Source organism: Dendrobium catenatum, unplaced genomic scaffold, assembly GCF_001605985.2.
Source record: "Dendrobium catenatum unplaced genomic scaffold, ASM160598v2 fragScaff_scaffold_490, whole genome shotgun sequence".
Classification (NCBI taxonomy): Eukaryota; Viridiplantae; Streptophyta; class Magnoliopsida; order Asparagales; family Orchidaceae; genus Dendrobium; species Dendrobium catenatum.
Window position 1 is genome coordinate 654,881 of NW_021318952.1, and position 12,697 is coordinate 667,577.

At 35.9% G+C, this 12,697-nt stretch overlaps 1 protein-coding gene across 1 annotated transcript; it reads left to right on the plus strand.

The window, feature by feature from the left end:
• The first annotated feature begins 695 nt into the window (after positions 1–695).
• On the plus strand, positions 696–10,652 carry LOC110114219 (uncharacterized protein PFB0145c-like). Its single transcript, XM_020847017.2, has 5 exons — positions 696–1,163; positions 1,298–1,400; positions 3,789–3,862; positions 3,957–4,712; positions 10,212–10,652. The coding sequence occupies exons 1-5, from the start codon at positions 960–962 to the stop codon at positions 10,332–10,334; spliced, it is 1,260 nt and encodes a 419-aa protein (XP_020702676.1). The 5' UTR covers positions 696–959; the 3' UTR covers positions 10,335–10,652.
• Positions 10,653–12,697: the final 2,045 nt, after the last annotated feature.

A 12,697-nucleotide genomic window follows, 5' to 3' on the forward strand; every position in this document is an offset into this window, starting at 1 on the left:
GAGATCAGGGGCAGCATTCCCTCAACATTGATGTTGAACTTAAATATCCTTCAAGAAAGTCATTGAAGCAACTTGAGAAATGAACATCTTCAATACAAAATTTAACTCACTCAAAGCACATGAGCAAGAAAGATGTAGTCAGTAGATATTCACTTATTAATAAAGTAATTTAAGGAGCAGTGTATGATATATGACACAAGGAGTTTGAGCATATTGACTAAAATCTTAGCAATGGTCATATAAATAATATTGTAGAGGGATATTAGCTTAAAATCAAATATGTTGAGGCATGTGGGGCTTTGGGAATCAGAGCTATAGCAGTAATCTTAACCATCCTTGAAAGTTGAGAGCTTATAAAGAAATATTTGACAAATTGAGGGTTTTGTAGTAGTTCAATTAATTTAGTAAAAGTCATAAATAAAATGATCGAGATCGAGGGAGAAGCCTTTGGGAGCATAATACTTTTGATTTCTTCATCTAAAATTTGGGCAATGTGAGAGGTTACCATGAGGAGATGGATCGAAGGAGAATCACATTATGACAATAGATTGAATTAATTGCACAAACCCAAATTCTTTAGGGCCGATTATTTAAAATTCGTGGGCGTTTATAGGTTTGAGCCCCCTTTTGATGGGTCCGGCCACAGGCGGTCAGAAGTTATTTATTTGAAATAGCATAAATGAACCAGCGGCTCAAGGATTTTCTGCAATCTCTGATACCCATCGCAAAACCCCACGGCCCAACGGTCCTCTTCCTTCTCGGAGAACTCCAACGGTCTTCTCTAGCCCTCTCCATTCAAACTTTGGTTCGCCTTGATTCTTACAAACTCGAAGAATCATCAGGTCGAATCCAAACAACGCAATTTCTCTCTTTGAACTAGTTCCGACAAGATCTACCATCACCCCGTTTCAAATCAAAACGCTGAGTTCTTTCGTAGATTTCGGCAAGGTTTTGAGAGGATGGACCAACAGCTGAATCCTCATCTTTCCACCGATAAACACATATGGAGCCAGATCTATAGAACATTGAAGGAAATGCTGAAGTCCCAGAGGTCGCAAATAAAAACCCTAATAAATGATCGTGAGTTTCTCGAGAACAACTTCTGCATCCAGCACGAATGTTGGAGCAGCAGGGAACGGTTTCTTGAGTCTTGCATCGCTCAGGTAGACTGTAGACTATTGCTGATTACCTTTTTGCTTTGGCGAAACCCTGAGGCTTATTTTGGCAGGTGAAACTTGAGGATTTCTTTTGGGTATCTTTCTAGGGTTTTCTTCATACTGTTACTTTTTCTTTGCAGATGAAGGAAGAGCAGGCTAAAACTCGCCTGGTTGAGGATGCGAAGATGCTTGTTTGGGTTGGGTTGAAGGAGTCAGAAGCGTTGAGCTACAGGATGCAGTTAGGTGAGATTTGATTTTATGAAAGACAGAAAATATCTACTTTTTTACCTTGCAGCAGCCAGCAGTGACTCTTATGTCATGAAGTCGGTGTAGAGTCTCAGCCGTTGCATCTTTAGGCATATACATCAATTTAGAGCATCTCCAACCAAAAATCTCATTTTTCACTTCAAAATGCGAAGAAACTAAAAAATGCCGTGATTCATCTCCAATCTAACTCCATTTTGCGCATTTCTGCCAAGGTAACCGTCCTTCTCCTCTTTCTCGCATTTCTTCGGCAAATCCGGTTGAGATAGAAATATCGCGTAGGTGAGCAGTGTCGCACTGTTCACCGACAATCAAATAGCGGAAGATTTGGTGTTCACCGGCAATCAAATAACGATGTTATATGCATGTTTGGCGTTCGGTTGGAGATGTCCTTCTCCTCTTTCGCGCATTTCTTCGGCAAATCCAGATGAGATAGAAAAATAGTGTAGGTGAACAGTGCAAACGCCAATATTGGCATGGAGCCATCGAACGATGTCATACGCATGTTTGACATTCGGTTGGAGATGCCCTTAGGTATATGACGTATACTGCTTTTTCCTAAAGATTCACATGGTTGTAGAATCCTTGGCGCCTAATTGCTAAGACGAGTTTTGCTAATAGTTGAAATTTGTCTAGACATCACATGAATGACCATTTAGAATTAGAAAAAAAGGTTTATACGAGAAGAATTAACGAAAATTTTATTCAGAAAATTTGTACTCAATGCTTTCTTTTAAGAACTCAAAGAAGAATAGCAACCCTGGTTGATTTAAACTTAGAAAAGAGTTTCTTCATCATTTTTTATGATATATTGTAGACAACCTCAGGTGCATATCCAGCATATTAAGTTTAAATAGTTCAAATTAAATGGGCAGGATGTATGATCAGGCAGAGTGCTGGTGTTAGAGCATTTAGAGTTTTGGTTCATGGGCTGCAACATCTTGTGGATGGAGTAAACGAGGCAAGAGTAGCTATCAGTGTGAACACATCTCTAAAACTAGTGTCTACGTGCCCTAGACTACTAGATGATAGTTAAGAGACAAAGTTAGCTGGCAGGTCAACAAACCTTGTAACTGTGCCTTGTCACTCCTAGTGCACATTACTAAGGGCATCTCCAATCGAAAATCCCATTTTTCACTCCAAAATGCATTGAAACTAAAAAATGTTGTGATTCATCTCCAATCGAACTCCATTTTGCACGGTAACCGTCTTTCTCCTCTTTCGCGCGTTTCTTCCGCAAATCTGGTAGTGACAGAAAAATAGCGTATGTGAACAGTTCTACTCCAATATTGGCAATACACTGTTCACCCGCAACCAAATAGCGAAGTTTTGTCATTCGGCTGGAGCTCGCATCTATCATGTGTTTGGAGTTCGGTTGGAGAAGGCCTAACAAGCCTTGATTCATGTATATGAGATTTTCTTTAATTAAAATACATTAACCTTGCAAAGTTGCCACGTTGGGAGAGTAAGAGACCGCAACGATGCGCATTGAGTAGAAATTCTCTACATTGACAGTGTAACCATTGGAAGGCCAAATCAGATTGCTTCCTTGACTAAAACTGCAACAGCCTAAGTTTCTTTGCAGATCTACATTCTGCTTTCTTTTTTTTCTCCGTATGCTTTACTGGGATCCAACTCTTATTTTCAAATAGATAGATCTGCCATTTATCTCACCTCATCATCAGTCATATTGTTCCAAGTAGATTACAACTGTGATTTATTCGGTACGATTTGGCATAATAATATATAGTGATAGACAACAATATGCTGCCTATATTTCTATTCTACCTGATTGGAGATGAAACATTTACTCTTTTTTTTTTTTAGTAAAACTACCTCATCCATGGTTGAAAGGCCACTTGAGCATTGCCAACCAATTTCAGTATTCTATACACTATACATACTTTAATTTGGGTCGCAAACCATCTCTCTTGGTGTATGAAACTTTGTTTCAACCACTTCAGCAAATCCAATCCTGACATATATTTGTGGAGACATTGTGCTATTTTTTAAATAATGTCAATGAAAAGTATATGATTTCCCTTATATTATGGCTTTTATGATTTATGTTGCTTCTGTTCCAATGTTTTGAAGGGAAAGATATTGCATATGCATGTTTTTGTGAGGCATATTAATCATGGCTGAGAGCATTAGCTTTTTTAAATGCCGTGCCAGTTTTGCGTAACATCATTATTGTTTTTAATCATTTTAGACTTCTCATGTGCTTATTTTTCTTAAACAGTTTTTTTCCATTGAAACTAGTATTAAGATTTTCCTTTAAACCTTTCATAGCTTTTATTCATCAACAACTGGTCTAATCTTTCCAAATTTGCCTGATCTTACAATTTGTTGGCCTTTACTCATTAGAGCTTGCTGAAAGTGATTTGGAGGAATTCCGTTCCTGTGTGGAGGTGGTAAACGCTGAGATGGAAGAGCTTAAGGTATTGTTAAACTTTTCAAGTCATCAAAGAGAACTCATTTCTTTACTTTTATTGGGCAGTAAAGGTGGCTCTAACAAAACCTTGTTTTTTGTAGGAAAAGTTGAAAGTATTTGGAGCTAGTGAAGTTAAGAATACAGATTATATCATTGATCACCCTGGCTCTTCAGAAAATTTGAAGGGAAGGAATCAACTCACTACGCCATTGAAAAAGGAAATAAAGAAACTGAAGCATGCTTACAGGGAGCTTAGTTCAAGAAGGGATACTGAGATTTCCGCTCTGTTAGCGGAGAAGGATTTTGTATGGAACCAGTTTAGGAAGATGGAGAGCGACTACATTGCCCTTTGCAAGAGCAAGCGTACAGAAGCTGATCTTCAGTCCAGAGAAGCTGCTGATAAGCTCCAAGATAGTGTAGAAAAATTGCAGCAGGAAATAAATAATAAGGATGAGATTATAGTCAAGTTAGAAGCTGAACGATCCATGATTGCGTTAGATGCCAGGAAGCTTGCTGAGGAAGTAGAACAGGCTAATAATAAAATGAAGATGCTTCACACCGATATGGATGAGCTGCGCTTGGCCTCCTTGGAGAAGGAAAAACTAATTGATAACTTAAGAAAAGAGCTTTGCAACCTTAAGACAGATTTGAAGAAAAATAGTGTTGAAAAGTCCATTTCTTTGGAGAAAATTAAATCTGAAAGGAAGTCCCAAAATGGATCGTCTACAATAAGACAAATTCATCTGCAGAGATGCTCCAAGAAACGGAACTTGGAAAGTTGTGACAACCACACAAGTCAAAAACATACAAATTCCTGTGGAGTTACTAGTGAAAAACCAGCATCTGATAATGATCATGTGAGTTGCATATCTAACTCGAGTCTGATCTAACCTTTGAGCTTTTCCTTTTTTTCTTTCTCTTTCCTTTCTAATTCTCATATGAATGCTAGAAGCTGTTTGTTATAATTGTTTTCCCTAAGTTAATCATGTTGATTTCCTTTACTATCTCAGCATTTATGTGGTTGAAAGTTTTTCAAGATATGCTATTGGATAATTAGCTAAATGCTTTTCACTTATTGTGCACCTCCTGTCATATTTTGATAATTTTAAGCATAGATTTGTTAACTTGTCTAAAAAGGGCCATTTGATCCTCTAGCATATTTTGTAAAACTAAGGGAAGTTGTGACACCTGCATAAGTCAAAAGCAGACAAAAAATTCACGTTGGTTTATTTTTGAAACACCAACATCTGATAATGCTGTTGTGAGTCGCTTATCCAACTTGAGTTTGATCTGACCTTCAAGTTTTTTTTTTCTTTTCTGTTTCTCATGAGTCATGACCATCGTTATAACTGTTTTTTATGGAAAATTTTCATTTTTTTTACAAGATTATGACATTTGTAATTTTTGCTAAAGTTAATCATGTTAATTGCCATTACTAGCTTTACATTTATGCAGCTAAAATATTTTCATGATTTATTGTTGGATTATGGGCCATATGTTTATGCACATGTGGTTGATGTAGGACTAAAATGTCTAAGTAATGTTAGGAAAGAACCTTGCACAATTTAATTGAGAGAGCATTATTAACTAAAATACTTGTAGTGATTAAACGATGAAATAAAATAAGAAAGGGATGAGACAAGCTTAGGGAAAGTCACACGATTAGAGGTTAGGATCTCAAAATAATCAATAATTCAAAACATAACATACATGAAAGATTTCCAACAAGAAATCCCTACGCTAACAATGAGATTATTCACTATGAAGAGTCCTTCACTCACTTCTAATTATTCACTATGAAGATTCCTTCACTCACTTCTAGTTTACTAGGCTTTGTAGAAAGGTTTAACACTATCGTAGTAAATCAATTAAAACCACAAGTGGGGGTAAGAGTCAGGTAGGAAAAGATTAGGGAAAGATTCACCTTGTTTAGGATTTGGAGACAATCTACCATTGGACGAAAGAGAGTTGCTTCTCAATAGAGCCAGCGAGGGTGAAGATGATCCTTTCCACGCAATCCTCCACGGTTTGGTCAACCTCAAGGTTAAGATCGAAGAAAGGGGAGTTGAGAATGTCGACGTGGCCTTGGTCGTCGTAAACAAATTCGTGGTCACGTTCCGGATCCGCCATGCATGGGTAGAGAAGTTTGTAAGGTGTGGGAGGGAAAGTGATGTGATCTCTTCTCTCTTCCTTCCTTAGGAGAAGTATCAAGTCAAAGACAATGGTGGAGAGATGAGGTGGATGGTCGACCAATATTAGGAGGGAGAAGCAACTTCCAAAAATCTGAAATTGAATTTCAGATTTGAATAGAAGGGGGATTAGGGTTTGAAATTTGAATTCCAAGCAAGGAGAGGGAAAGGAAAATTATTCCTAATTGAGAGACTTGATTAGGTGTTGAGAAGGAGGGGAGTCAATGTGGGGAGAGAGAGAGATATGGGGAGAGGGGGCAGGCGGCTTCAAGAGGGGGGAGGGGCTTGTGGGAATGAAATCAAGGTTTACTTGATTTGGAATCTTAAATTAGGAAGGATTAATTTAATTTCAGACTAATTTAAAATTCAAATAGGATTGATTTTGGGAACTTTCTTAAAATAGAACTCTATTTTAGGAAATATTTCAAAATTCAAAATTGATTGAATAATTGAAATCAAAGCTTTCCAAATGAGGTTGGCTGGAGAAAGGAAATTAGTAATGAGAGGTTTTGAATTTTGGAGGCAGGCAAGGGGGAAGAGCTATGGCCGGCGGCTATGCTAGGTTAGGGTTTTGGGGTTGGCGGTTTGGAGGTGGGAGAGGGTGGCCGGTTGGGTTGTAGTGGAGGCGGGGTTTAGCCGGGCAACGAGGTGGGGTTATGGGTGGCCGGCCCTTGGAGAGGGACGGTTGGGGGTTCGGCCAAGAAGTTTGTAAGGTGTGGGAGGGAAAGTGGTGTGATCTCTTCTCTTTTCCTTCCTTAGGAGAAGTATCAAGTCAAAGACAATGGTGGAGAGATGAGTTGGATGGTCGAACAATATTAGGAGGGAGAAGCATCTTCCAAAAATCTGAAATTGAATTTCAGATTTGAATAGAAGGGGGATTAGGGTTTGAAATTTGAATTCCAAGCAAGGAGAGGGAAAGGAAAATTATTCCTAATTTAGAGACTTGATTTAGGTGTTGAGAAGGAGGGGAGTCAATGTGGGGAGAGAGAGAGAGATATGGGGAGAGGGGGCCGGCGGCTTCAAGAGGGGGGAGGGGCTTGTGGGAAAGAAATCAAGGTTTACTTGATTTGGAATCTTAAATTATGAAGGATTAATTTAATTCCAGTCTAATTTAAAATTCAAATAGGATTGATTTTGGAAACTTTCTTAAATAGAACTCTATTTTTAGGAAATATTTCAAAATTCAAAATTGATTGAATAATTGAAATCAAAGCTTTCCAAATGAGGTTGGCTGGAGAAAGGAAATTAGTAATGAGAGGTTTTGAATTTTGGAGGCAGGCAAGGGGGAAGAGCTATGGCCGGCGGCTATGCTAGGTTAGGGTTTTGGGGTTGGCGGTTTGGAGGTGGGAGAGGGTGGCCGGTTGGGTTGTAGTGGAGGCGGGGTTTAGCCGGGTGAGGAGGTGGCGTTATGGGTGGCCGGCCCTTGGAGAGGGACGGTTGGGGATTCGACCAAGAGAGTGAGGAGGGGCTTTGGCCGACAGTGGGGAGGGGAAGGGAGGAGGGAAGAAGGGGAGCAACGATGATGACCACGAAACCCGGCCACTTCATGCAGTTGGTGGATATTGCGATGCCCTCACCTAGGGACTTCAAGCTCTCAAGAATTCTCAAGCTCTCTCCAAACACATGGATGCAGAAATTTTCATAATATTCATTCATTCATTAACCCTCAAAGAAAGAGGGGAATGCTTTAAATAGCCCAAACAATAAAGAAAATACAAAAGACTTAATTGCCCCTATGACATACACATGACTAGGCACTTAAGCGAGGGCATAAACGGAAAAGTACAATAAACTCATGAAACATAAACTAATAAATCTAATACAATGATAATCAAAAGTCAATCGATGCGATCGTGGCCGTAGATCGTCAGCCTCGTAAACTCTCCAAGGCTTGATGTCCTCATCAGTGGTACTTATGAACCTAGTCATCTTATTATATTTTTAAGCATTAACTAGCTAACTTGACTAGAATCATCATAGAGCCTTGCATATTTGGAAAACTAATAATTATAGCATGTCTATTGGAACGTGGATCATGTTGACACTGACACATACGGTCCAAATAACTTTCTGATCGAATTAAAATTCACATTTTATCCATAACTCGTATTAGGTTGGTTTATCATATTCATATTAGATTTTAGGTTGAACCAAAAGTTCAAATTTGCCTTATGTGTCACGACCCGACCCGAATGCTCGATCTAACGAGGCGGGCACGAAAAGTCGGACGATAAAATTTCTTAAACATTATCCTACTTCATTTGCTAAAGAGCCACTAAACACAAAATATAAATTACCTATTGATATCTGCACGTCGTCTTCGGTAAACATGTTCTTCTCTTTGAGCCATTTCTTCTTTAAGAACTTACCTGAAACATTTAAACTCGTGGGTTGAGTTTACTAAGTAAACTCTGTGGGTAAATATTTGAACAATTAAAATAAATGTTCTTATTTACAATACTCTTATAATCTTCAACCTGTATTTAACCATTCATTCAATTTTTTTCTATTTATTTCGATAATTTATACATATTCGATCATTTTGCCTTAAAACATTTAAAGCTATCTTGATTATTTCCTTTTTCCCATTTAATTCATACAGGAGCACCGTCTCAATGTACTCAAAAGTACAACCTTTTCCATTTTTCCTTTTCCATTTCCATTACCTTTTCCTTTTCCTTTTTACGTGCATGAGTACGGCGTCCCCAGCCAGTACCATAAGGGGGTGAACTCCTGAAATATTCATATATATCCTTTTCCTTTTTTTTTTACATTTACCATAACATTTCTATTCAATTTCATATGTCATTTCTTTTCGTTAATACATGTATTTTCTTTTCATTCATATGTTATTCAATTAATTTGTTTCTTATTGGAATAATACTTACAATTATTTAGGTATTTAATCTTTCAATATTTCGTACATTGTAGTCTTTAAATTAAAACTTTGAAAGCAGAATAATAATACTAAAATTTGAATTTCATAATTATAATTACCCACTTTGAACTTTTCAGGGCTTCGACGAAGGGTGTTACCTCGAACCTCTCTCCAAATCTCTAACATCAAGCAATAAAGTTTCCATGAATTTGCTTTATCAAATAAAATTCAAGAATAGTTTCATGATAGAAATTTCTTACAATGGAATTTTCCAAATCTCCCAAAAATCCTTCTTCCTTTTCCAAAATTCTCTCTCTTTGCTTCAAATCTCTTCCTTTATCTTCAAGAAGCATATTGTTCACTTTAAACAAAGAAAAAAAAAATTATACAAAAATCCGTAAAGAAAATCCAACAAACCTTTTTCTTTTCCTCGTTCGTTTCTCTCGTTCTTCAAATCTCTCCAAAAATAACACTCTGATAACAATAAGAATGAAAAGGAATCGTTATTTCTTATCATTGAAAACAATAGTGTACTTAATTTGGAAAAACGAAACTCACTTTGCTCTCCCGCACGAACGCTCCGTCGCCCGTCCCTCTGTGTTTCACGAACGCTTTAGTTCCGCGAACCCCTTTTATTCGCGGTGTTAATAGGGTGAGCCGGCCGGTTCAGTTGAACCAGTTGTCACATTATGTCAAGGAGGAAGTGGACAAGCTATTGGATTATTTCATAAAAAATTAGAATGCATTTCAGGTACTAATGATCTTGGTGACAATGATTCATATGATGTTAGCATAATTATCTTGATCATCTTATTAAAAAATCAATTAAAATTTTCATGAAAAGATAATTCACTTACATACAAATATAAATAATCATAATATAATAACTGTGTATATGGTGCATTGACAAGATCAATCTAATTATCAAGAATGTTCAGCATTGGATAACTAGTCGGTTTCTTCATTAATAAGGAAAAGATAAAAAAAAATCAGCGCATAAAGCCATAAAAATCCGCATGCAAGAGCAGAAAATGAGCTCTTGAGAGCAACATAAATGACTCGGGCATGAGATTAAAGCTACACAAGTTGAAGTTCTTCACTACTAGTTCATGTAACTTAGAAAAATTAAGGCTCTTAAGTGCTGCTATTTGTCTCTTCATTTCAGTATCTCTCACCTGTTATATTGATGATTCTTTAGCAAAATTTTAGTGCTTGCAGCATGTTAACTGCATCATTAGATGAAACTTCTTTCTAACGATTACGAACTTTGATTTCCTGTTCATTATCAGAAACTTGGTAAAAGTATGACTGAGAAAAAGGGGAGATTTCTTTCACCAGTAGGGATGCAACCGTCACTGTTCCATTCTGATTTCAAGGTTCCCAAGTTGAAGAGGGCTAAACTGCTCATATAATTTTTTATTTTTTATTTTTCCCTTTTTCATCATTATTGCTGTGACAAATTATGCATGGCTTGTCTCATATTTAGTGTTTTATCTGTGTAATCTATGTATATAGAGTGTAGTATTCTCAGGCTCTGTTTAGGACGGCTTTTTTGCTGCTTCTTAAACTAGCTTTTTAGTACAAAAAAGAAATTTTTTTGTACTAAAAAACTGCTTTGAGAAGCATTAACAAAGCCGTCCCAAATGAAGTCTTAGTTTTGGATTAGTTGTTGTTTCATCATATATTTAAAAACTTAGACAATGATAGCAGAAGTTTGTTGGTTCTTCCAATTTAAGCAAATTTTAGGTTGCTAGGAGCTTTTTTTTTTTTTTTTTTGAGATATTTTTGATCTGCTATGTTATGGAATTTATTATTGAGTATAATTTAGGATCTCTTTGTGATAGTTTTCTTGTCGCTTTGTTTTTCATATAACAATTACAATTTCATTTGATTACTATTTTTTTATTATTTTCTTACTACACTTAGTTTGATAAAAATTTGTTGTTGTTGTAGTAGTACTCACACATACCTTCAATATTTTTATGCAAAATCTGGACTTCAAATAACTCCAAAATGTCATATTAAAAACTTCAAAAATTTATTTCATGACTATGATCATCTATCTTCATAAATTTGCACTTAATCATCATCTTGTGGTATCGATTCCAATGACATCACAATTATGATATTCCAAATATTCTCGTGGCTTAAATTGGCTGAACTATATCAATTCAGATCAAACCTATAGGATGACCACCTTCACCACCTTCAGGTTGTGCCATCTCTACTTTCAAGGGAGGATTTATTCAATCAATTTTAGGTTTCGTTTGGGGCGGCTTTCTTACTGCTTTTTAAAGTATCTTTCTAGTTCAGAAATTAAAAATTTTGTACTAAAAAATTGATTTATAAAGCAGTAAGAAAGCCGGTATTGGCCCGTTGCCACGCCAGCTTGTGACGCGCTTGGTGATGTCCACTAATCCTCAGCGAGTCTACCAGCAACCAACCCCACAGGTGCAGGACCCACAGTTTTTTTCTCTCCACTTTAGGAGTCGTGTCATATGAGAGGGGATTCGAACTTGGGATGGGGGTTCCCAACCAATCATGCCCACCAACCCACTTAAACCCGGTGGGGTATCATTCTATATTTAAATCCTGTCTTCTCCATCCCCAAATAAGGACATCCCAATCATCCATAATGATTTTGTCGATCTTACCTAATGTTAATAATATATTAGGCTTTGTTTGGAACGATTTTCTTAATGTTTTTTAAAACAACTTTTTAGTACAAAAATTTATAGTTCAAAAAACTTTTGTATTATGCTTAAAAAAATGATAAGAAAGCCATCTCAGGTTTCATTTAAGATAACTTTTTTACTATTTCTTAAAACAGCTTTTAATACAACAAATTTTTTTTTTGTATTAAAAATTTGTTTTAAGTAGTAAAAAAAGTCATCCCAAATGAAGCCTTAGGCTTTGTTTGGGATGACTTTCTTACTGCTTCATAAAATAGCTTTTTAGTACAAATATTTTAATTTTTTACTAGAAAGCTGTGTTTTTTTAAGATTAAAAAGTTGTTTTAAAAAGCAGTAAGAAAGTCATCCCAAATGAAGCCTTAATGTATAGGATTTCAATTTAATTTAGTCAATGAATCATGTTTAGATTTAATTTAGGAAGCAGACATTTCAACAATCATAACCAATACTAAGCTTTATACGATTAAATCAAATTAGCATTAAGTAAGCAATAAGCGTACGCATACTTTATCACATTTTTAATCCATTTTTTAAATTAAAAAACGAAGTAATCACTAACAACCCTTAAATTTCATCTTTTCATAGAGATTTTTTTTTTTCAATACAGTTTTTTATGCGTACTCTCAAAATTTTCTATCAATCCTACCAACGTTTGATTATGATTTATGATAATTAAGTATTTTATTTGGGTAAGTTTAAAAGAAATAATAAATATTGGATTTCTAGATATATTACATAAAATATTAATCATAGACGCTGTAAGGGCATTTTCATCATAAAACCCAAATAAAGCAATTAAAAATTGTAATTATTAATGTGTAAGACAGCACATTCATCAAACCATTAACGTGAGATGCAAGATTGATAGCTTTAAATTTAATTTAATGAATTTTAATGAACAATTATTAGATTAAGAGTCTCTTTGGGATAATCTTCTTATTATTATTTTTATTTTTCAAGCTGCAATAATAGTTTTGACTACTATTTCTTGTCATTTTAAATGAATTTTTTACAATAAAACAGTTTTAAAATCAATTATTTTTCCAGCAGCAGCTTTATAATTATTTTATAAAAAATTGCGG